General features: G+C 43.7%; 1 protein-coding gene across 1 annotated transcript in view; it reads right to left on the bottom strand.

Annotated features, from left to right (window-relative positions):
• The window catches only part of LOC116508921 (coiled-coil domain-containing protein 141-like), a 129,174-nt gene that overhangs the window by 64,496 nt on the left and 40,348 nt on the right, over positions 1-24,330 (bottom strand). The window contains exon 5 of the mRNA XM_032217797.1: positions 8,885-9,138. Within this exon, the coding sequence (XP_032073688.1) occupies positions 8,885-9,138 (254 nt within the window). The remainder of the gene's footprint in view (positions 1-8,884; positions 9,139-24,330) is intronic.

Below are 24,330 nucleotides of genomic sequence, written 5' to 3'. Positions count from 1 at the left end.
AGCTGTTGCCTCATGCCACTATAATGTAAAAACTGTTAGGACTGTGTCAAGATGGCAGCCAAAATGGTGTGATTGAAGCAATGCACATAAAACAGGCAGGACTTCAATCAGATTGCTGTGTCTGCCATCTTGATTTCTTTGACTACATCCTGCAGGTGGCTCTGATGAGGACTGAGGAGTAACAGGTCAAAATGTCTCAGCCATGAAATTTACAAGATATTTTCAGGCCAGTCACCTTTCTCATCCTGACTAGAGAGTGATTGGGAGGAAAACCTGAAGGAACACAAGTAATCACAATACTGCTAACTTAAGATCTGGGAAGGTAGCCATGATAGAATTGGGCTAAGTAAATAAGGCCTATCATTTCTGGGCTGTAAAGCCTGGATGACCATTAGATGGCTACAGAAAATCAGCTCTTTGTTCCCAAGTTTGCAACCCAACTAAACTATGCCTCAAGGAATTAAACGATGGCATCACGTAATAACTACAAGTAATTGTGAAAATAGATCCTCTATTCCTATAGCTGTATTCACTGGAGCTTTAATGAACATGTAGAAGCCAATTCTGCACAATCCTTCATTAATACCACAACAACCCTAATATGGAAATAAAATGAATAATGTACATGATACAGTGCAGGATTTTTTTTTACTTTAACTCCATATTGAACAATTTAAGCATAGAACACAATTCAACATTTAATTATTCATCCCAAACCAAGAAAACTACCCAAAAAGTGTCTCTAAATCACTAGATATCTATCTTCTTTGCCTTTTAAAACTCCATTAATTTTAGTGAGATTTCATTGTGCCTAATTACACTGGGAGCCAGTTTGGTGCTATGGTTAAGGCATCGGGTCAGAAAGCCGGAGACTGTTAGTTCCAGTCCTGCCTTAAACACAAAAGCAGCTGGGTGACTGGCCACTTTCTCTCAGCTCTAGGAAAGAGGCAATGGAAAATCACCTCTAAAAAACCTTGCTAAGAAAACTGCAGGCAGTTTGTCTAGGCAGTTTCAGAATCAGACCAAATTCAATAGAAGGGGAAAAACATTACACTAGACAGACTCCAACTTCTGTCTTGTTGATTCAATTAGAAATAATTTTGCTAAGAATATTCTGAACGTAAACAAGAGTGTTTCCAATAAACTGTTCAACTACAAACTCAGCAAATTACCAAGGTGTTCAGAGTAGCATGGGATTTAAAAAAAAATTAAAGAAATTTAAATTTTCATTTGGTGTCACACCACAAAATGACTTTTTGAGTGCTTCGAATTTATTCATTTTGTTTATCATTCCACATTTAACTCCTGATTTCATTTTTAAATTAAAAAATCTGAACAAGTGGATATATAATCACACATTTCCTCCCGATAAACTTGGGATCTGAACTGAAGTGAAGTATGATGCAGGGGCTCAACTGAGCCACAGTGGAAAATCATTATAACTGTGAGTTTGGCTTTGTGATTGATTTCCTTTCTTTTTGAAGGAGAAAGTTTTGGCATTTTCCCTTTCACTTCAGAATACAGTGACCATGTTTTCTTGGGGAAAAAAATAAAGGACAAATCTAAATAAGGGGTAAATCTGAAAGAGGGTCGTAAGAATTTTAAAGAATTGTTTATAACTTTGCTTTACAAAGAAAAATTGGCAAGAAAATAGATTTAAATTTTTTTAAAGAACAGCTTTTTGAAATAAAAACTCTCCATTATAAAGGATATGGGGTCACTGTATTTTACAGCACAGGTTTTTTTATTTACATATTTAATTGATCTGTTGGACCATCTCATGACCCTAGGCAGTTCACAATAATAATTTTTTTGTGATATGGCTAAAATGAATTTTAAGTCACAATTAACTGAAATGGCCTGGGGAATAATTCACTTTTAGGGAGCTTCTTAACAGGTATTACAATTTGAGCCAATGTTATATGCATGGAGAGGCTCTTCATGAGGATGAGGGCCATAATGGAGGAACTGTGTTTCCAACTCTGTCTCCTCCCCCCCCTCAACTTTCAGATAATGGGGCATCACCAACAATTTGTCCTGATAAAGAGTCCTCAGACTGGTTGAATTTGGTTAGAGGAGTCTGTCTTGAATTTATATGATACCAAGCCATATAGGATTTCATAAGTTAAAACCATCATTTTGAATTGTATCCAGGAATCTCCTGGCAGTTAAAATCAGGATCCAAAACCATAAGCCACAGTTTAGGATTTCAATTGAGGGGAAGCCTGGTTTGTTGCTAAATAACAACAGGAATTATTGCAGTATTCCTCTTGGACACAAATTTCAGAGAAATGGGGGAAAGTGGCATATGAATCTGAAGCAGGTTGCAGCACATCCCTACCCTACAAATAATGTTTTAGAGGAAGACTATAATATTGACAGTATATTTCTTGCAGATTTTGTTTTGGTTTACTTTATTTTAAGAAATCTGTGTGAGAAACAGCCCCTAGGTTTAGGTGAGGAATACCAACCTTTTGAAATAAGAGGTTACATCTGACATTTTTTAGCAAGTGATAGGTGGTCGAAGAAAACAGCTCTTCTAAGAAGTGTTGGCTCATTCACAGAGTGGCTACCCCAGCGAGTATAGTCAAACACAAAATATCAATTATCAAAAGATAAACGTATAAGATTGCTCTGTGTCACAATCTCTAGGCAACCAAGATGTTCAATATCAAGCCATAGCCTACTATCAGGAGACTCAATCTCTCACTTTCCATCAGCTCTGCAATTGTCCCTTGCTCCTATAACTAACAGTAGAGAAAGTGAAAAGGAAGAAGAAGAAGACTTTCTTTTCCCATGGGTGTTTTTAATAGGTTGATAATATGCTGCAAAACTGCCTGAATGAAAGTTGGTTCTCAGAAACTGGCAACAAGGAGAAACATATGAAACAACACTAAGATTTTATGCAAAGGAACAAAAGTATGGACAGCCATATCTATCTAAAGCAGAACAATGGATAATACAGAATTTATAAACCAATATATTTTTAGCTTTTAACTTAAGTCTGAATGAACGAATTGGTAGTGTTCACTCACATTTACCTTTTTATAATTTTCAATACTACAGTAGTGTTTACAAGGAATCCAGGACCTTTTTTAGAAATAAGGATGATTCCAAAGGCAATTTTCTTTTGTATCTTTGCTTAATATTAAAGTAATATTTTAATACCCTTTTTTGAGAGGGAGGCAGGGGGGAGAAGGCCCCATGGGCCTCAGAAGAATTTCTCTAAATGTCTATGGAAATTCTCAGTCATCCAGGTTATGGTTGCCCCAAAGATGCTTTTTAAGAGGCAACTGGACTTTCTGGTTTTTCCTTGAAGTTATTTCGCTTCTCATCCAAGAAGTTTCTTCAGCTTATGAGGAAGGTTCTTGAATGCAAAGTGAAATGTCTTCAAAGGAAAACTAGAAAGTCCAGTTGCCTCTTGAAAAAGCACCTTCGGGACAAGAGTTTAGATGCACATTGGTTCTTGTGATTGCTGCACTAAAATCCCAGTGAAAAAGTGTGCAGATAAAGGAGGAAAACCTGCACATTTGAACCAACTATGAACCAGTTCTTCATCTTATTCCAGAACAAAAATAAAAACAGTAAAATAAAAGCAAATAAAAATTAGTTTTATTTACAAGAGTTTACAGTATCACAGATTTTTGGTAGTTTAAGAAGGAAAAGGCTACATTGATGCTGGTACAGTTTACTTAGACCTATTGCATTAATGGGATGTGATAGCTCAATGGCTAAGACACTGAGCTTGTCGATCAGAAAGGTCGGCAGTCCAGTGGTTCGAATTCCTAGCCCCGCCTAATGGAGTGAGTTCCCATTACTTGTCCCAGCTTAGCAGTTCGAACGCACGTAAAAAATGCAAGTAGAAAAATGGGGACTATTTTGGTGGGAAGGTAACAGTGCTCCATGTGCCTTTGGTGTTTAGTCATGCCGGCCACATGACCACAGAGACATCTTTGGACAGCCTTCAGTTTAGAAACGGAGATGAGCACTGCCTTTAGAGCTGGAAACAACCAGCACACATGTGTGGGGGAACCTTTACCTTTACTATTAATGGGATGGGAATAAGATAAAGGAATCATCATGAGGACATATCACAAAAAGAAATTGCCATTGCATCCAACCACATTCATGCTGTGGTTGGATGCAAGGGAAAAGGGGGAAAGGGACCAAGTTTGTTAAGTCTGAATTTTTGCCTATTAGAAATTTGACTGATATCAACCTTTCCCAATTAAAGCCTTATTGCCTGTTAGAATTCTGATCAATGCACAGATCAGAACTAATAAATACAAGCACAGTGTTCCCCTTCTATATATCAATTTTCACATGTAATGGCTGCAGCAGAAATAGTACGAGAAAATATTAAAACATAGGACTATATTAAATATAACCAGAAATCCATCTAAACTGCAATGCGATCCTTATTTCTCTTTTCCTATTCATAATATCTGACAATAATTATGCTTTTCTACTAGTAGAAAAGAGCTCCAGTATATGGAATCGCCTACTGTATCAGAACAAGGGCACACCTGCTATCTTCATCTTCATTTAGAAATGCAAGATATGAATAAACCATCCCAAGATCCTGGAATAACCGATTAGTTTGTACACTCGGTAGGAGTATGTTTGGAAGACATTAAGAAAAATACATTAATAATGGATATGCTTCCTAAGATAATTATGGGCAGAATAACTCTGTCTGCCTTTTGGTTTCCATTAATGCAAGGGCATTATTGAGCATATTTGACTGAGATGAGCATTCAGCAATTATGTAACTGCTCAGAATACTGCACAACAGTAAGTTAAGAAAATTATACTGTTCTTCAACTTTCATGCCTAAAAATTTGTTCCCGGTCAGCTATGAGCTATTGAAACAAAATAAATCGAGGTTTTTTTATTACTGCTGCTAAAATGTGATTCTAAAAATGAGAGAAATATTTGACTACAAATTGAGTAGCCCTATGCAGGGAGACACCTGAATGTGTCAGAGCTAAATCTGTGTACCTTTTCAGGTTACCTGCAGTTCCCAGTCCCAATGTTCAACCGCACCTCGGTTCACCCACATAACACCTATCCTCCGCGAGCTGCGCTGGCTACCTGTTGATCTCCGGGTGCGCTTCAAGGTGCTACTTACCACCCATAAAGCCCTTCATGGTAGTGGATCTGGGTACTTGAGAGACCGCCTCCTGCCAATCACCTCCTCGCGACCAATTAGATCACATAGATTAGGCCTCCTCCGAATTCCATCTGCCAGTCAGTGTCGACTGGCAACTACATGGAGGAGAGCCTTCTCGGTAGTAGCTCCAACCCTTTGGAACGATCTCCCCGTGGAGATCCGTACCCTCACCAACCTCCAGACCTTCCGCACAGCCCTTAAAATCTGGCTATCCCGTCAGGCCTGGGGTTAAGATTGTAATCCGCCCCCACCCAAATGAGGAATGTTGTGCTCTATTTTAATTATGTATTGTTCTTGTGTCATTGTTTGTATTCCCTTCCCCATGAATTGCAAGCCGCCCTGAGTCCCCCCAGGGAAAAGGGCGGCCTATAAATAAACTTTCCAATTCCAATTTCCAATTCCAATGTTTTTGTTAGAGTACATAGTGCTTTCTAATTGCCAAGGTCTGAAAGGGAGGATTGGAACCCTATTCCACTTAACTCACCTATACACTTCTCTATGACTGGAAATCCTGGATAATATTAGTTATTATCACACCTATGCATGAGATCCTGCCAAATAGTTTGTCATAAACAAGGATTAGGAGCCAATTAACTCAAGAAACATCATTTAAAAAGCAGTTAGAGGAGGGCTCTTCAAAAAATCATTTGCAAAGAACAAGTACGGATCTATCCAAATTACAAAGATGGATTCACACAATAAGATGGATTTTACCCACTTCATCGATCACTCTCTCTTCTTTTGAGATGGGCAAAAAATAATTGGGAAGGAGGCAAAAATCTCATTCCTAAATGACCTTGTGTTAGATACTATAAAAACAACAGGGTTAAAAAGCAAGATTTTTCACCGTATCTATTTCCCAAGTTATTTGGATAAAATCATTTTTTTAAAAAAATGGGAGTCAGTCTCGGGAAATGAAAGCAGTACAGTCTAAGGCTGACTTTTCTTAGGAGACAAAACAATCAAGTTTGTGTCTCACTGAGCCTTAAGGTACTGGACTGGAGGCTAAAACATATGAAGAACGGTTGCAGGAACTGGGTCTCTCTAGTTTAAAGAAAAGAAGGACTAGGGGTGACATGATAGCAGTGTTCCAATATCTCAGGGGTTGCCACAAAGAAGAGGGAATCAAACTATTCTCCAAGGCACCTGAGGGCAGTACAAGAAGCAGTGGGTGGAAACTAATCAAAGACAGAAGCAACTTAGAACTGAGGAGAAATTTCCTGACAGTTAGAACTATTAATCAGTGGAACAGCTTGCCTCCAGAAGTTGTGAATCCTCCAACACTGGAAGTATTTAAGAAGATGCTGGATAGCCATTTGTCTGAAGTGATGTAGGGTTTCCTGCCTAAGCAGGGGGTTGGACTAGAAGACCTCCAAAATCCCTTCCAACTCTGTTATTCTATTCTATTCTATTCTATTCTATTCTAGGTAATTTGTGATCCAGTCATGACTTAACGTAGAGATGACTGCAACATCATGGTTTGTAATTTACATCCTTTATATTAATTCAAAATGAGGATTTGTTCTCAGCTATCAGTTTATAGCCAAAGGCACTGAAGATGATGCTTCTGAAGGAACATAGGATTTGTCATTGTGGATACAGATCAATCTAGTCATAAAACTGGTAAATCTAGTCCTCCCACAGGCAATTATGAGCATCTGATGAATGCTTCAAAGTTTGCTAGCAAGCCTAAGTATATTCATAAGACTTTACTTGGGGGATTTTATATCAAAATTCAAAAAGCAATTTGTAATGTATAATATAGCCAGAGTGCATTACAAAACAGGTAATACGGCATTCTCTGGGGACCTTTTTGGAAACTCTTGAGAGGCATCCACAACAAACTATTGCTGTCATTTGCATATTTAATTTATTTGCCCAGTCTGTTTCAAAGGACATAAAACACTTTCTGTATCTCTTATGTTAAGATGATTTCTGCATAATATTTTTATGGCTTTTCAGTTTAAATTAACATCCCTTTCTCTACTATGAACTGCTCTCTCTCTCTCAGGAGGTTGGTCATGCTTTTCCACAGAGTTAAAGAAAGTGTCACATAAAGTTTAACACCTTCACATGTTTATCTTGTTCAAGCCAAATAGAATTTAAAAAGCTATTTCAGCCCAAGGGGAGGGAAAGAGGCATCAGTTGCTCATTTCTCTGTTGCAGAATGATTCAGAAAAGTCCTGCTGCTTCAAACAGAAAACCCATCTAATCCAGCATCCTGTTTCCCAAAGAAGCCAACCCCCAAAAATCTTACAAATGGGAATGAAAGCGGTAGCCCAACAACTGAAATACAGAGGCAGGTTGGCTTTCCAACCTGGAGCTGATACTTGTCCCTCTTATTAATTGCCTACACTTTTGAAGTTGACGTATCAGTCCATACAATGACCACAAAGTCTGAAGTTGCCCAATACACCTCAGTTGCTGACTGACCATTCATTCAGCTATGGACAATGCTGGCCAAAGACTCACAACCAGTCCTTAAAGTTGTGGTTGCTGCAGCGTCTCCATGGTCACGAGGAGACTACGATTTGGGTGCTTGGCAACTGGCATGCATTTCATAAGGTCCTGCAATCATGTGGCTGCCATTTGCAACGTTCATAGTTGGCATCCAATAAGCAAAGTCATAGGGAAGCCAGTGGGAAGTTGCTAGTCGCAGTGACATGACATTGCACTTAAGCATTCACAGTGGTTTATTTAATGACTGTCATAGGATATAATTTGTCACTTGGTATGGTATGGTATAAGTTTATTTATAGGCCGCCCTTTTCCCTGAGGGGACTCAGGGCGGCTTACAACTTATGTGGGAGGGGATACATACAATGACGTATAGAACATACATAATTAAAAAATAGAGCAACATTCATCATTCGGGTGGGGACGGATTATAATCTTTAACCCCAGGCCTGACGGGATAGCCAGATCTTGAGGGCTGTGCGGAAGGTCTGAAGGGTGGTGAGGGTACGAATCTCCACGGGGAGATCGTTCCAAAGGGTCGGAGCTACTACTGAAAAGGCTCTCCTCCGCGTAGTTGCCAGTTGACACTGACTGGCAGATGGAACTCGGAGGAGGCCTAATCTGTGAGATTTTATAGGTTGCGAGAAGGTAATTGGCAGGAGGCGTATGTATGATTACATGGCACACTTTACAGTACCAACTGCAGTCCTTAAGTGAGGACTACATGTATGTTAAAATCTGGTTGGCTAATTGATGACTCGGTGTACAGTGCAATCACAAGCACTGTCAACAGTAACCTCCATTAATTTGTCCATTTTTTTGTATATATTTAACTCATAATGAAAACTGGGGGGGGGATTGTGGATTGGATGTCGTCTGTATCAGACATACTACAGTTTCATTCTATATTAACTTAAAAAGGGGAAATAATCCTTACACTGGAATTAATTCTCGTCATTATTATTTTGTTATAATTTCAATTCTCACTTCCTTTAAATAAGGATTAAATAAGGACTCTATCATTTGTATTATTAATATGGACTCACTAATTAAATTTTTGTGCCTACTTTGTCAGGGTTCCTTACAGTCTGCTGCAATGCGATAGATTTCCCCTTTCCCTTCTAAGACAATTTTGCAAATGATTTGTTAGCCAGGAATATTGAGGATTGTAGTCCAACAGATCTAGCAGATGAAAATGTGGGGAAACCGTTAATTCAAGAATAATGTAACACAAAACAACTTTCCAGACTGTACCTGGTTCTCCTGGCAATGCCATTGACAGATTTGCAAAACCTGTTCCAATCCTTCACCTTGCAGCTTCAAGTATTTGTCCAGCTGTCTCCTCCTGTCTTGCAAGACTTCAAGGAGAATGTCAATTTTCAAACAACTATTGTGGGCCCCCTGAATGAATTTTGGATTTATGTTTGGCCCATCAGATTTGAATTCCTGTATGAATTCGGTTAGGTCATGGCTTTTGTTTAAGAGTCTCAATGATTTTTCCAGAAGCTCTGCAAAGACAGTATGAAAAATAACACGTTAATTTGCGGGTGGACACATCATCGTTTAGCATTGAAGAAAATATACATATATTGATGTATGTTTGTTGTATCATAAGAGAAAAACAGTAGAAACTCTGTACTTCAGTGTCTGGCTTAAGTAAACATGATTTTGCTGTGCCACGTTTAATTCCCTTGGGCTCTTAGCAGTCATACTTACAGCATGAAAATGCCAAGAGGCACAGCTCTTTGGAGTAATGGAATGCAAAGAGACTTGCATATTATATCCAGCAGAGGGCACTGCTATCATTCAGATTAATTTTAACAGCAGCTGTTCAGATATTGACATATAAGGCCAATAATACATATAATGTTAGGGAAGATGGAAAGTTGGAGGGGAGCGAAAGAAAGGGTGTATGGAGGGTTGAAGAGGTACATTGAGTTTCTATTTTGGGGGGTATTGTCGACAAGAGGAATGGCTGTGTTTATTGTTTAATGTTATATGGCCCCGGTTACGCACAGTATATATGTGACTGTACGAAAATGAAATGGAAAAAAAAACACATTTACAAAAAAAATAAAAAAAATAAATACATATAATGTTCAGGACTGACAGGCTGACAGTTCCTAAAGCCCAAAATAAAAAAGCATGCCATTTGCATATTACATCAATTGTACTTAAACATGTATTTGCACATTATCTCTGTGATCCTTGATCTTTTTAAAAACAAAACAAAACCACAGTACAGGCAGGCAGTTCTAAGCACCATTGCTGAAATTACATTCTTATAAAAGCTGGTGTAAGGGCAGAGTTCAAACTCTGAATGCCAATATTTCATCTCCCTTTGGCAACACAATTGGATCAAGTACTTCACATGTTTGTTACCATACAAACACTCTTATCAAGTGTCATTCCTTGGGATATTGACATGGTGATTTTAACAGCAGCTAGTGAAAAATCTCCATGGTGTGGTAGATAGGAAACACAAGGCACTTTCCAAAAGATTAAAACCATTTCATCGTGTAAACATCATGAGAAAAATCACAGGCCAATTTCTTCTAAAAGACACCTGTAATTTCTGAGGATCAGCTGCCTAGGATCCGAAATATAATTTAAATCAAATGTCAAAGAATGTTGCATGCATTATTTAACAAAGATGTTATGTCACACAAGGGGCCTTTTGCAAAATTTAAAGGTAGCAGTGGTACTTAGTCACTTATATTGCATAAAGCTGGGTCTCAAGCTGCATTTCAGCAAATACATTTCAATGCATGATAAAGAAAACTAAATATAACAAGGCAAGGCTCTACCCTGTCTAGAGATCAAATCTTAGGATCCCAAAAATAAACAAGCACAAGATTTACCAATAAAGGAGAATATTTATAGCTCAGGGTTAAAATGAGGGATCCTTGGTGCTCTCTGAGCTTGTTTTCTTGCAGACGTTTCATTACCTAACTAGGTAATGAGGTACCTGGGTACTTAACAGTGCAAACACGTGATTTATTTCAGTTTTCCCCTTACTAAGTGGCCTTTGCAATACTTAGAACTCTGCATGCTTACTGAATTCAATTTCACCAAGGAGTCCGGATGTAAAGGCCTCACCCAGCACTTTGTAGATAATTTGGACTTTGTAGAGAGGAAAAGTCTCCTGGTTTGACCCTATTTACCCCCTCCTCTCAGGCTGTAGTAATTAATAAGGGTGTGTGCATGTGCACAAGTGCAAGTGTGCCTGTGTCTTCAAGTCAGTCTTAATTGCTGGCTACTTCAAAGAGAGTCCCTGCAGTTTTCTTGACAAGATTTCAGAAGTGGTTCGCCCTTGCATGGTAGTTTTCTGATCTCTAGCCTTCTGCCTTTAACCAAACTAGCTCTCAGTCAATTACTAATCTATACTGTATATATATAAACCAAATACCACTCACACATCACAAAATCTCCAGAACCATAAAGCGTAAAAACTTGAAATTTAGCACGTACGTTCCTCTTGGCTTCTAGGTACTTGCTAAGAAAGGATTTTTCGAAATGACATCAGATCATTAGTATTTCTTAATTAACACACTCTGATGCTAAGGAGCTCTACTTCCCCGCCCCACCTGAAAATAACTGTTCCAACTGCCAGTTGCCTCACATTCCGTTCAAACGTTCTAGGTTCTAGGATGCATACATTCCACTCCTTCACTAAGGAGTGGTCTGGGGCTCCTTGCAGTACTATGAAACTGCAGTATGCAGTATGGAACTGCTTCTGGATTCAAGGCGACGGAAGCAATATTCCCTTATGTGTTTCAATCACCAACTGTTGAATACTAGCGCGGGAAATACAAGCGCGGGGATAAAGGACCCCCCTTCTGATTGGTTCCCGGGCGGAGCCGGTTCAATCCTCGCCCCGATTGGTCGAGCTAATCGACGGCCCATTGGCTCCTCGTTCAAACCCGGGGGTATAAATGTTTGGCGCGAACCACGCCACGTTGAATCGTAGTCACTCTGTTCTCAATAAAGGTTGCTGTTGCAGACCCGCTTGTCGCGTCCCTCTCCCTTCGCTCCAAGATGCAAAACTGGCGACGAGGATGGGATTCCGATTCCCGCGACCACGGATTAGAACAAGCCAGCTGCCACCGCGTCTGAATCAGCACGAACGTTATCTCAGGCTGAGAACTCCGGCAGCGAACGCAAAATTTTCTCCGCCCTCTTCCTCCCCCTCTCTGGCTCCACACCACAATGGCATCAGCGCTTCCTCCTTTCGCGCCATTCGGATCCGCCGGAGAATCATGGGACGGCTTCATGGAGCGTTTCGAGTGCTACTTAATCGCATCGAGGAACCAGGCACAGACCGACGAGGAGAAATGCAGTTTCTTCTTGTCTTGCTGTGAGCCTTCCATGTTCGCCTCTGCGAGAGCCCTGGCCGCCCCGAGGCCAGCCTACAAACTCGGGTGGGATGAGCTGATGTCCCGGCTGAGGAACCACTACGCTCCCTCACCCTCTCTGATCGCACGCCGCTTCACCTTCCGCCGCCGAGTGCAGAAGCCCAATGAATCCATCAGCCAGTTCCTAGAGGCTTTGCGCACCGTGGCCGCCCAGTGCGATTTTGCAGACCTGGAGGAGAACCTCGTAGAGCAGTTTGTATGCGGGGTCCGCGACGCGCATTTGCGCAGCCGAATGCTCCGGAACCACAAAATCACCTTGGTGCAAGCCGTGGAGACCGCGCGAGCAGCGGAGCTCTCCGAACAATCCACGGCCGACATCGAACGCCTCCAGCTGAAAACCCCCGCGCAAACCGCCGCGGGGCCTTCCACCCAGACGAACCTCGTCGACGACCTCTCTCCTGCTGAAGACGAGGAGGAGGAAACCGTCGGACAAATGAGGACGCAGCCGAAGCGGAGGCCACACCAGCAACCACCGACGCCAGCTCAGCCAGCCTCAAACGCACCTTGCCGCGGATGCGGCGGCCGCCACAGCCGCACATCCTGCCCGTTCCGTTCTGCCGTCTGCCGCCGCTGCCGAGGAGAAGGACACCTCGCCAGGGTCTGCCGGGCTCTCGTGCCAGCCCCATCGTTCATGCAGCCCAGCGACCAGCGCCAAGCACCGCAACGCCGCCAACAGCCACGTCCTGCGAGGCGAGCTGAGGACTGCCACTCAACCTACCAGCCCTCCAGCGCCGACTGCGTGGTCTACCAGGCTTCCCACGTTCCCGCCGGCGATCGCAAAATCAGCACCGCCGTCCGTCTCGAAGGTCAGCTTTGTCGAATGGAGGTGGACTCCGGGTCTTCCCGTTCCCTCCTATCTTGGGCCCTGTTTTCCCGCCTTTGTCCCGGGGTTCCCCAGAGCAAATTGCGCCCCGTCGGGGTCTCCCTCCTAGACTACCAGGGAAAGGGGATTCCCACGGCAGGAATATTCCACATCCGAGTGGAATACGGAGACTTTAAGGGGAAACTCCCAGTTCTAATCGTCAGGAACGATCTGCCCGCTCTCCTTGGGTTGGATTGGTTTCCCGCCTTGGGCCTCACCATAGAGGGGGTGCACAGGGTAGTTCCCCTCACCGTAGATAGCGTTCTAGACGAGTTCGCAGATGTGTTCGATGGGAAATTGGGCTGTTATAAGGGCACCCCCATTTCCCTCTGCCTCGATCCCCAGGTCGCTCCCATCAGGCTGAAGGCACGCAGGGTCCCCTTCGCATTGAGAGCAAAGGTAGACGCTGAACTGGATAAGCTTATAGAGCAGGGGGTAATCGAGCCCGTAGATCACGCCCGTTGGGAAACCCCCATAGTCCTCCCGGTCAAACCCGACGGATCGGTGAGAATATGTGCCGACTATAAGTCGACCATCAATTTGGCCCTGCAGGCAAATCCATATCCGGTCCCCGTAGTGCAACACCTACTCCACTCCTTAGGGCAAGGCCGCATTTTCGCCAAGCTAGATATGGCACAGGCCTACCAGCAGCTTCCCGTAGACGACGATGCGGCTACAGCCCAGACCATCGTCACCCACCGCGGGGCCTTCCGTTGCCGCCGCCTCCAATTCGGCGTTTCGGTTGCCCCGGGGATTTTTCAGAGCCTCATGGAGCGGTTGCTCCACGGGCTCCCAGGCGTCGTTCCCTACTTCGACGACGTCCTGGTCGCAGCCCCCAGCCACTCGGAACTCCTGAAAATACTGCGGGAGGTCCTCACACGTTTTAGGGAGGCAGGACTGAAACTAAAGCGCAGCAAATGCGAAATTGCTGTTCCCAAAGTAGAATTCTTGGGTTTCCTCATTGATGCCCAAGGCATCCACCCCACTCCTTCCAAAGTTGCCGCCATCAAAAACGCACCTGCACCCACCTCTAGGGCGGAATTGCAGGCGTTCCTGGGGCTTTTAAATTTCTACGCCCCGTTTATTCCCCACAAGGCGTCGCTAGCTGAGCCGCTACACCGACTGCTTGACCGGTCAGCGGCCTGGCAATGGGGTAGCCGTGAAGCGCACGCGTTCGCGGCTATAAAAGACATTCTGACCTCGTCGGCAGTCCTAATTCAATATAGCGACAGGATGCCCCTAGTTCTGACTTGCGACGCCTCTCCCTATGGCATAGGGGCGGTCCTGAGCCATGCCCTCCCGAACGGCTCAGAGGCCCCCATAGCCTTCTATTCCCGGACACTCTCCTCCACGGAGCGGAACTACAGCCAAATCGATAAAGAAGCCCTGGCTGCAGTGTCCGGCATTAAGCGGTTCCATGACTACCTCTATGGTAGGAATTTCACCCTTGTCACGGATCACAAGCCACTCCTGGGGCTACTGGCAGGCGACAAGCCAACCCCCCCCATTTTGTCTCCCCGCATGACACGCTGGACGGAGTTCCTAACGGCGTATTCGTATACGCTGTTATACCGTCCGGGTAAGCAGCTAGGACACGCAGACGCCCTGAGCCGTTGCCCCTTGCCAGAGACGGACACAGCCCACGTGCCCACTCTCTCTATTTTGTCCATCGCCGAATCCGACCTCCCCGTCTCTGCCGCGGACGTCGCAGCTTACACAAAGGCCGACCCCGTCCTATCCCAAGTAGCTTCATGGGTCTTGAGGGGTTGGCCCACGGAAAAGGTAGCGGAAGGATTCCGACCATTTAAAGCACGACAAGCAGAACTCGCCCTACACGGGGGTTGTCTTGTCTGGGGGGACAGGGTAGTGATCCCCACAGCCCTGCGGGCACGAATCCTGCCCGCACTCCACAAACACCACCCAGGCATAGCGCGAATGAAAGCCTTAGCCCGTAGCTATGTGTGGTGGCCCTTGCTAGATTCAGAAATTGCAGACTACGTAGGCCGCTGCAGGATCTGCCAAAACTCTAGGCCGAATTCCCCCACTGCCGCCCCCCGGGAGTGGGAAATCCCTAGAGGCCCATGGTCCCGTTTACACATTGACTTCGCCGGCCCCTTCCACGGCCGAAACTTCATGATAGTAGTCGATGCTTACTCCAAGTGGGTGGAGCTGGTAATCATGACCTCCACCACAGCAGAGAGTACAGTGAGGGCCCTTCGTAAGATGTTCGCCACCCATGGGTTACCGGATGTGATAGTCTCAGATAATGGGCCCCAGTTTACCTCCACCACGTTCCAAGAATTCCTGGCCGAACAAGGAATCAGACACGCAGCCACAGCCCCTTATCACCCAGCTAGTAACGGCCGGGCGGAGCGCGCAGTTCGCTCAGCCAAAGAAGCCTTGGGCCGCATGGACCAGGGCGACTGGCAAGAAAGAGTGGCAGCTTACCTCTTGAGCCAGCACTCCATACCCTGCCCAACGACTAATAAAAGTCCCGCGGAGCTCTTGATGGGTAGGAGATTGCGAACCTCCCTAGACAGGCTCCATCCACTTTACGCAGGGGATCTGCCGAGCAACCTGGGGGCCCTCCCTTCCCACGCGTTTAAGTTAGGGGATCCTGTATGGGCCCGCTCCTTTTCTGGGGATCCACGGTGGGTTCCCGCAACCATCACAGCTCTGACCGGCCCCTGTTCCTTCAGGGTCGGTCTGGCCGACGGAACACAATGGAGGCGCCACGTGGACCAATTAAGGCGACGCCTCCCCACGGTAACAGACGGCCCGAGCCTCTCAGACACCCACTCTCAGCACGAGCCACCCTCAATGACCTCCCCCCCAACGGACCGCCTCCACCCGGGGAACGGGGGACCAGCCGATACGAACCTTTCGGACAGACGCGCCTCACCCGGCTACTCCCTTCCTCGAAGCCCTTATCGAGACTCTGAACCTACACCCCAACCAGACTGCGCGGGGCCGCTGTCGGACACTCCTGTTGCCACGGAGACGCCACCCCGGACAAATGGACATTGGGCACGGGGCCGGGGGCCAGCGCCATCTCACGAGGCCGCGTCGCAGATTCACCGCCCCGCCACAGACACACCTCCGCCGGCGCCCCCCCCCCCCCCCACGACAACCGCCGGGGAGCTACGAAGGTCGGGACGAGAACGTCGCCGTCCCACCTATTTACAAGACTATGTTTGCCCTTCCTAAGGGAACTCTTTGACTAGGGGGGGAGGGGTGTTGAATACTAGCGCGGGAAATACAAGCGCGGGGATAAAGGACCCCCCTTCTGATTGGTTCCCGGGCGGAGCCGGTTCAATCCTCGCCCCGATTGGTCGAGCTAATCGACGGCCCATTGGCTCCTCGTTCAAACCCGGGGGTATAAATGTTTGGCGCGAACCACGCCACGTTGAATCGTAGTCACTCTGTTCTCAATAAAGGTTGCTGTTGCAGACCCGCTTGTCGCGTCCCTCTCCCTTCGCTCCAAGATGCAAAACCAACCACCACTGAGTGAACTCTGTTCCAACTGCCAGTTGCCTCACATTCTGTTACCTCAGTTCAAACTGGCAGACGTTCCACTCCTTCACTCAGGAGCGGTCTGGGGCTCCTTACAGAACTAAACATTAATACCTCACCAGAATGTCTATGCCTTCCACCTATGGAACTGCTTCCTGACTCAAGGCAGTGGGAACAATATTCCCTTATGTGTTTCAATCACCGACCACCAGTAAGCCAACGGCTTGTCAACTGAATTTCTCCTGCATAGCATAGCCCGATCACATAGTTTCCGTATGAAGCACAGGTATCCAGCTAGTTCCCAAACAAAGCAAAGATATGGAAAGGCTGGTTCACCTGTCTCACTAAACCAGCAGTGGTCCACATCTCAGGAGCTGGAAGTCACAACTTCACCTCCTAGCCTTTTGAAATGATGGAAACCAATCAAGGAGAGAAACAACCTAGAATTAAGGAGGAATTCCTTAACACTGGGAACAATTAACCAGTGGAACAGTTGCCTTCAGAACTTGTGTGGGCTCCATCCCTGGAGGCTTTTAAGAAGAGACTGGACTGCCACTTGTCTGGAATGGTGTGAGGTCTCCTGCTTGCAGAGGGTTGGACTAGAAGACCTCCAAGGTCCCTTCCAACTCTCTTATTCTGTTATTCTGAAATGCTTAGTATCTCTGAACATTGGGGGGAAAGGGGCGCTTCTTTAAATTCTTCTTTTCTTAATTGTTTCAAGGGAGCAAGTGCTTATCTAGATATCATTGGAAAGGGAGAATGGAAACATTGTTTTTACCAGTGGTGGGATTCAACCAGTTCACTCCACTTCGGGAGAACTGGTTGTTAACTTTCTGAGCAGTTTGGTGAATTGGCTGTTGGAAGAAATCATTAGGGCAGAGAACCGGTGGTTAAGTTATTTGAATCTCACCACTGGCTTTTACTCTTTTTGCTTGTTTCTAGTTTATTCCAAGTTTGAAAAGTGGGAATAAGAGATGGAGTTTTAATATTTCCCCTTTATTTTTGACCTTTTAAAATTCTTTAATGGAATCTGTTCGTTATTTTTTTTTAAAAAGGTTTACAAAAATTGTTCAGAAAGAAATAATGTATAATACATTTCCCCCCAAAAAAAAGATGCACACATACATAGGACAGAAGGCATTAAGATAAATTTGGTATAATGAAGGTGATCCCAAAATAGTTGGAGAAATGCTGACTTGGAGTGTCTTAATTCTTTTGTAGAATTATAGAAAACTTAAACTTCCTTTTTATGTACAGGTCATCTAGTTATTGAAGCTCAGTTCTTTCAGTTCATAAATGTTTTGAATCCCTATCTTTAAAATCGTCTCCAATTGCCTGAGTTCACACAACAAGCTTACTCTCAAACTATCCAACTGCATTTTAGCCACACTGCACAATCTCAGCTTTTAATTTTAGAAGACAAGAGTATAAACTGATTATATTTAGGAAAAAGTGGAAAAAGAATGAGAACAGCCAAGAGCAAATTGGTAGATAAATGAAGGGAGGGAAAGCAGAAGAACCAAGTTGTTGCAAAACCAAATTGCTTCCCATCATCTTTGCTGCCTTTTACAAAAGTTGCTAGGAGGATGGGACCGATGAATTCAGTGCAACCAAAGTAGACAGGCTTAATTTGCACATCTAATTTAAAGCCTGAAGGATGGGGTTAAGAATGAAATTACTATCAACCAAGCACTCATAAATAAATTAAGCAGAGCAAAAAAGGTTACTTCAAGAGAGTGTTACTAATACATGGGCTTCATTAAAAAACCAAGGTGTTCTTTTCATTTTACCTATTGATAAAATTGGAACTGACTGTCACACCGGGTAAAATATAAAAAAGACCATTTTAATTACATATATGACTATATGCTTTTTTATTTCTTATCTCTTTTGAAGGACAAAAACGATGAATAAATTGTATGAGCTACCCATCCTTGACCCTTTGGGTAAAAAAAAACCAAAAAAACTATGTGCTACAAGATTATTTACAAGAGAGCCGAGGTGGCGCAGTGGTTAGGGTGCAGTACTGAAGGCCACTTCATCTGACTGTTATCTGCAGTTCAGCGGTTCTAATCTCAAGGTTCAAGGTTAACGCAGCCTTGCATCCTTCCGAGGTAGGTGAAATGAGGAGCCAGACTGTGGGGGCGATATGCTGACTCTGTAAACCGCTTAGAGAGGGCTGAAAGCCCTATGAAGCGGTATATAAGTCTAACTGCTATTGCTATTGCTATTTTTCTTATGGCAAACAATGTCCTTATATTATTTTTAGGGATGAGCCTCAGTTTTTGCAATGGCAGTCAATCACTAGCAAATCTTCCAGTCTTAAATTGCTCTACAATGAGCTCTTTACACCAATGAAGATTGAATTGACACTACCAAATTCAGATTAATGTTTCCATTGTTCTAGCTTTTGATCAAAATTACCTATGATACAAGCCATTTAAGTCAGAACCTGTTTAATTTCAAACCCACCCATCCCCCCAAAAAGGGTAGAATTTTAAGAAAACTGTTTTGTATCAGGCAATCAGCAGCAATTTAAAACTATTTTTTATGTAATAATCTTTGGGATTTGAGCACCTCACCGGAGGAGTTCAGCTTCCCTCGGCGCACAGAAGGGAATTGCTCTGGTGGACTGCAGGAATGGAGCTTGGTGGGATTCAGCCAGTTTGCACCACTTCCGGAGAACCGGTTGTTAACTTTCTGAGCAGTTTGGTGAACTGGTTGTTGGAAGAAATCATTAGGGCAGAGAACCAGTGGTTAAGTTATTTGAATCCCACCACTGAGCCTGGCTCTTCAGGATTGGAGTCCCATTTCTGCATCGATTCATTTGGCGGTTGGAAGCAGCTTGCAACCTTCCCTGCCAGAGAAGGAATCTAGCAGAGAAAATTGCACATGGCGATCATATATGATCGCGGACTGCTTGGTTACCAGTCATAAGTGTGAACAGGTAGCCAAGCTCCCATATTGGGATCAGGTGATCATGAGGTGTGTGACATTTTACAATGGCCTGAGGTGGTTCTTGCTTTAAGGCACCCTTTCCAAAGCTGACTGTAACTTTGAAACAATCAGTTGTTCAACAACCTATAATTTATATGGTTTCCCCCCCCCCCCCACCTCCTGTTTTATCCTTGTAGTAACTTAATAGGTATTTAAGAAGAAATCCTGCTGAACTTATCCAGGGAGCAACAAAATTGGTGGGTGGTGGTGAAATTGGGTTGCCTCATGCTACTTAAGTCTTCTATCAACAAAGCCCAAATATATTCAATACTCCCAGTGTATTTAGCAGCAATCTTATACAGGTAGTTCTTGAGTTACAACAGTTCATTTAGTGACTGTTCAAAGTTACAACAGAACTGAAAAAAAGGGACACGATCATTTTTCACAGTTACAACCTTTGCAGCATCCCCATGGTCATGTGATCAAAATTCAGATGGGTCATATTTTATGAAGGTTGCAGAGGTCCCCTTTTGCGACTTTCTGACAAGCAAAGTCAGTGGGGAAAGTTAGATTCACTTAACAACTGGGTAACTAATTGATCAACTACAGTGATTCAGTTAACAACTGTAGCAAGGAAGGTCATAAAATGGGGCAAGACTCACTTAACAAATGTCTCACTTAACAACATAAATGTTGGGTTCAGTTTTGGTCGTACGTCAAGGACTACCTGTACACAAATCATTTAGGGCAGCAGTCAGCAACCTTAAACACTCAAAGAGCCACAAATATCCTAACCGGAAGCCCCCCTGTTCAATTCTGGAGCTGACCGGAAGTCCGGTTTCCCCACCATAGTCTCCTCCTAGCATGGCATCCATTTTTCCTCTACCTGTTCTAAATGAAATCCCTATCAATTGTGGAGCTGACTGGAAAACCCGCCCCTTGCCATAGAGTCTCCTCCTGGCGTGCCCTGCTTCTCCACCCCTACACCAACCGGAAGCTCCTCTCAAAATTGTGGTGTCAACTGGCGACAGGGAGCCGCAGGAGAGGGATGAAAGAACCACATGTAACTCCAGAGTCACAGGTGGCTGACCCTTGATTTAGAGATAATCAGCAAGGGAAGCTTTTAGGATGGTTTATGTAAAGGCTTCTTTTGGGTTCTAAAGGTTCATAGTCATGCCATAGCCATCCTTGTTTGGACTGCGTCTAGCATATGGTGTGAATTCAGCATTTGTTTCGAACTGTGGTTTATAGTTTGACATCTCAAGTAAACCTAGTTCATCAGGCTTTATTCAAACAGAACAATGGAGTTGTGTGATGCTCAGTGTCACTTGATTACAATGACAGTAGAGCAAAGGGCTACATAGAAAATGAAACATTTCTGAATTCCCTAGGCTTTGAATCTCAACTGTGCTCAAGATTACACTTTAGCTGCATATGTTCCTACTGAAAGCAAAAAAAAAAAATTGGTCAAATGTGTTTTGTAAGCTGTCTCTGTATTATATTAACTTGATTTCTGGTTACATTTGTACAATAAAACTAGCCTTTTGAATATTTGTTCATTTCATTTCTCTCTGCTATTTCAATAATAGTGAGAGCCAAGAGCCTTTACAAAACAGATCCTTTCTCACAACATGCAGGCCATAATAAAAATCATTGTATCTGGCATAAACGCCTTGATGCAACATAAATGGATTTGTGACTGCTGCATATTTCTCTCCAAGATGCCAGTGGATTGCCTGCAGCTCCCTAGCAGCCATCTCATCCAACTTCCCAGCACAGATGGACAACAACACTCAGAAGGCAAAACTATACATTGTGGAATTGCTTTGTGCCAGAAACCGATCGTGCTTATCAACATCCCAATACCATTAGTAAGATGAGGAAGATGACTTTGCAATATCACAGGCAGCATCCTTCGGGTGGCAAATCCAAGAACTGGATCCCATAATTCCTTGAGCAGGGCTCTCAATCCTTCTAAGCAGATCGAGGAAATAATAAGCTCCTTAACTATTCTTCTTCCTGCAATTCTGAGTGGAATAGGCCCACGTTTCCTGATTTCAAATGAGAACCACAGGTTTAGGTCCTATAAGCCATACTACCCCAAAATTTCTTGACTAACCATTTCAGCCTAGTCAACCCTTCCTTGCTCATTTCTGTTTCTTGGCATTTCTGTTTGGTCTCCATAATGATGCCAACTGCCTTTCTCTGTAAAATGTATATCCCGAGGGTGTCCCATTAAACTAGGCTCTCATCTTGGATGAAAAATACATCAACATGTGGGTATCATTTGTTTCCAAATGCAACCATTATATTATTATGTAATGCCACCATTTTCTGGGAAATTCAAGGCAGTTTAAGAGCGCTCTCATCATTTTATGTCCAAAGCAATCTAATGACAAAAGTGCAGAGAAGAGCAACCAAGAGGACTGGAGGCTAAAACATATGATGAACGATTGCAAGTATCAGCATGGCTAGTCTAGTGAAGAGAAGGACCAGGGGAGACATGATAGCAGTCTTCCAGTATTTGAGGGGCTGCCACAGAGAGGAGGAGGTCAAGCTATTTTCCAAAGTACCTGAAGGCCAGATGAGGAATAATGGATGCAGGCTGATCAAGGAGAGATTCAACCAGTGGTGGGATTCAGCCAGTTCGCACCTATTCGGGAGAACCGATTGTTAACTTTCTAAGCAGTTCAGAGAACCAGTTGTTGGAAGAAATCTGTAAAGTGGAAATTTTTTCCATTTTACAGGGCTAATCCTGTAAGGAAAGCAGGAAGGAAACAGTCTGGTGTTGTTTCTAGCCTAATCTTTATTGCCCTGCTTGCAGAAACTGCCTCTCCGGTTAACCCTTATTACATTGTAAGAGCTAAGGCGAAGCACCCATTGACGTGAGTGATGTTGAGTTGGCCATGCCCACCTGGTCACATGACCACTGAGCCACACCCACCCAGCTAGTCATTAGGACAGAGAACCGGTTGTTAAATTATTTGAATCCCACCACTGGATTCAACCTAGAAATAAGGAGAAATAAGGCCAAACCAATAGTGAAATTCAGGTCTGGGTCGCAAAACCAGCAGCGACCCACGCCTGCCACACCCCCAAACTGGTTCTCTTACCACTGCTAGGCCGCTGCCATTTTGGGTTTTAGTGACAGCGCATGTGCAGTTCACTGTAAATTGTTCTGTGCATGCACGAACAATTTAAATTGAAAAGCGCACTCACATGCATGCACGTGCATGCTTTGCACATGGGTTATGAACTGGTAGTAAAACTGACAGCAACCCACCACTGGAACAGATGTATTGCATAGGAGGGTCTCTACAGAGTAAGTGCATTGCTTAGAAAATGTGCTAATGAAGAAAATCATTGCATACAAAATTAAAAATCGAAAGGATCAGCTTTTTTTTTTTTTAAACAGTTATGATTGGCTATCTGAACAAAGTATAATAAGTCCAGGATTTGAGGGCCGCATTAAGAGGAAAGCCATTTGTTCAAAATGTTTAGGCATGCACGCCTGAGTTTCATTTCATGTGCTTTTCAATGTAAAGCTCCTTCTGCCTGAAGCTTCATGAAGAAAGTGTATATAAAATAAAACAAGATCTTCTGTTGCCATTGCTTCAGAGAAAGAGAGAGTTAATGGACTGCTAAAATCTTTTCCAGATTTTGGATGTGCCAGGTGCATTGATTCAAATCCACAAATCTGATACCAAACGGCACAGTAGAGCCAAATCCAATTGAATCACTAGATGCACCAAGAGGTTATCTCTGGTTCAGCATTACAGCAATCAATGGGGGGGCTCTGAGAACTGGACAGAACAATATGTAAATTGAATCATGTCCAGTTTTAGGATTTTTCTTTGCTGCAAATTTTCTTTGCCAACTCTATGCATCCTTGAGCTGGCAAATATTCTCCCATAATTGGGGTTTACCAGGGGTTGTGACTCTAAATATATACCTTCTTCCCTGGCTTCAGCTGATAAGGAGGAGACCTGTGGCTTAATGGCTAAGATGTTTGCCTAAGATACAATACAGCACAGGTTCGAATCCCAGTAAGGGTGTGGCTAGCTGATGAGAGCTAAATAGCTTGAAATAGATCTATACTAGTCTCCCTTTATTTATTTATCAGCACAAATGAAAAAACACAAATATAACAAAGGCAACAGTAAAAATATTGGGTTTCTGTCGTGATGGACTCTTGTGACGAGCCGATTGACAGAGGATGGAAGCAGTTAGCTTCCTCCCATAATTGGGGCTTACCAGGGGTTGTGATTCTAAATATATACTTTCTTCCCTGGCTTCAGCTGATAAGGAGGAGACCTGTGGCTTAATGGCTAAGACGTTTGCCTAAGATACAATACAGCACAGGTTCGAATCCCAGTAAGGGTATGGCTAGCTGATGAGAGCTAAATAGCTTGAAATAGATCTATACTAGTCTCCCTTTATTTATTTATCAGCACAAATAAAAAAACATACATACATACATACATACATACATACATACATACATACATACATACATATATCCTGAAATGTACTGACCTGTTCCTGATCCCTACCCTGCATCTTTTGATCCTAATCATGGCCAATCATCTGGCTGCTCTCCAAAATCAATGGTGACAAACCCAACACATTTCCTCTATGGAGATACTGCCCCTGGGTGGAGTTAAAATAATTGATAACAGATATAGGTGACTCAAGCCATCTCACTTTTGGCCTTGGAGACACAACTGGGGAAACGAATGTTGCCAGGATATGTTTATGGTGTGAGTAGCTGACGTAGGAGTTACCTTTAGTCAATAGTTGAAACAGAACTCTTAAAATCAGTGACATTTATGACAGCGTAAGTGGTTCTCCTTTATGTTATTCTCACAACAGTCCTTGATGCAGGCTAAACTGAAAGACGGAGGCCGTGCATGGAATTTAAATCCAGCTCTCCCCAGAGCAAATCTATAGAGTTAGGGAAAGGCACGCATTGT

Source organism: Thamnophis elegans, chromosome 1 (genome assembly GCF_009769535.1).
Source record: "Thamnophis elegans isolate rThaEle1 chromosome 1, rThaEle1.pri, whole genome shotgun sequence".
NCBI classification, from domain to species: Eukaryota; Metazoa; Chordata; class Lepidosauria; order Squamata; family Colubridae; genus Thamnophis; species Thamnophis elegans.
Note: the sequence above shows the minus strand (reverse complement) of the source record. Positions and strands in the feature narration are given on the sequence as shown.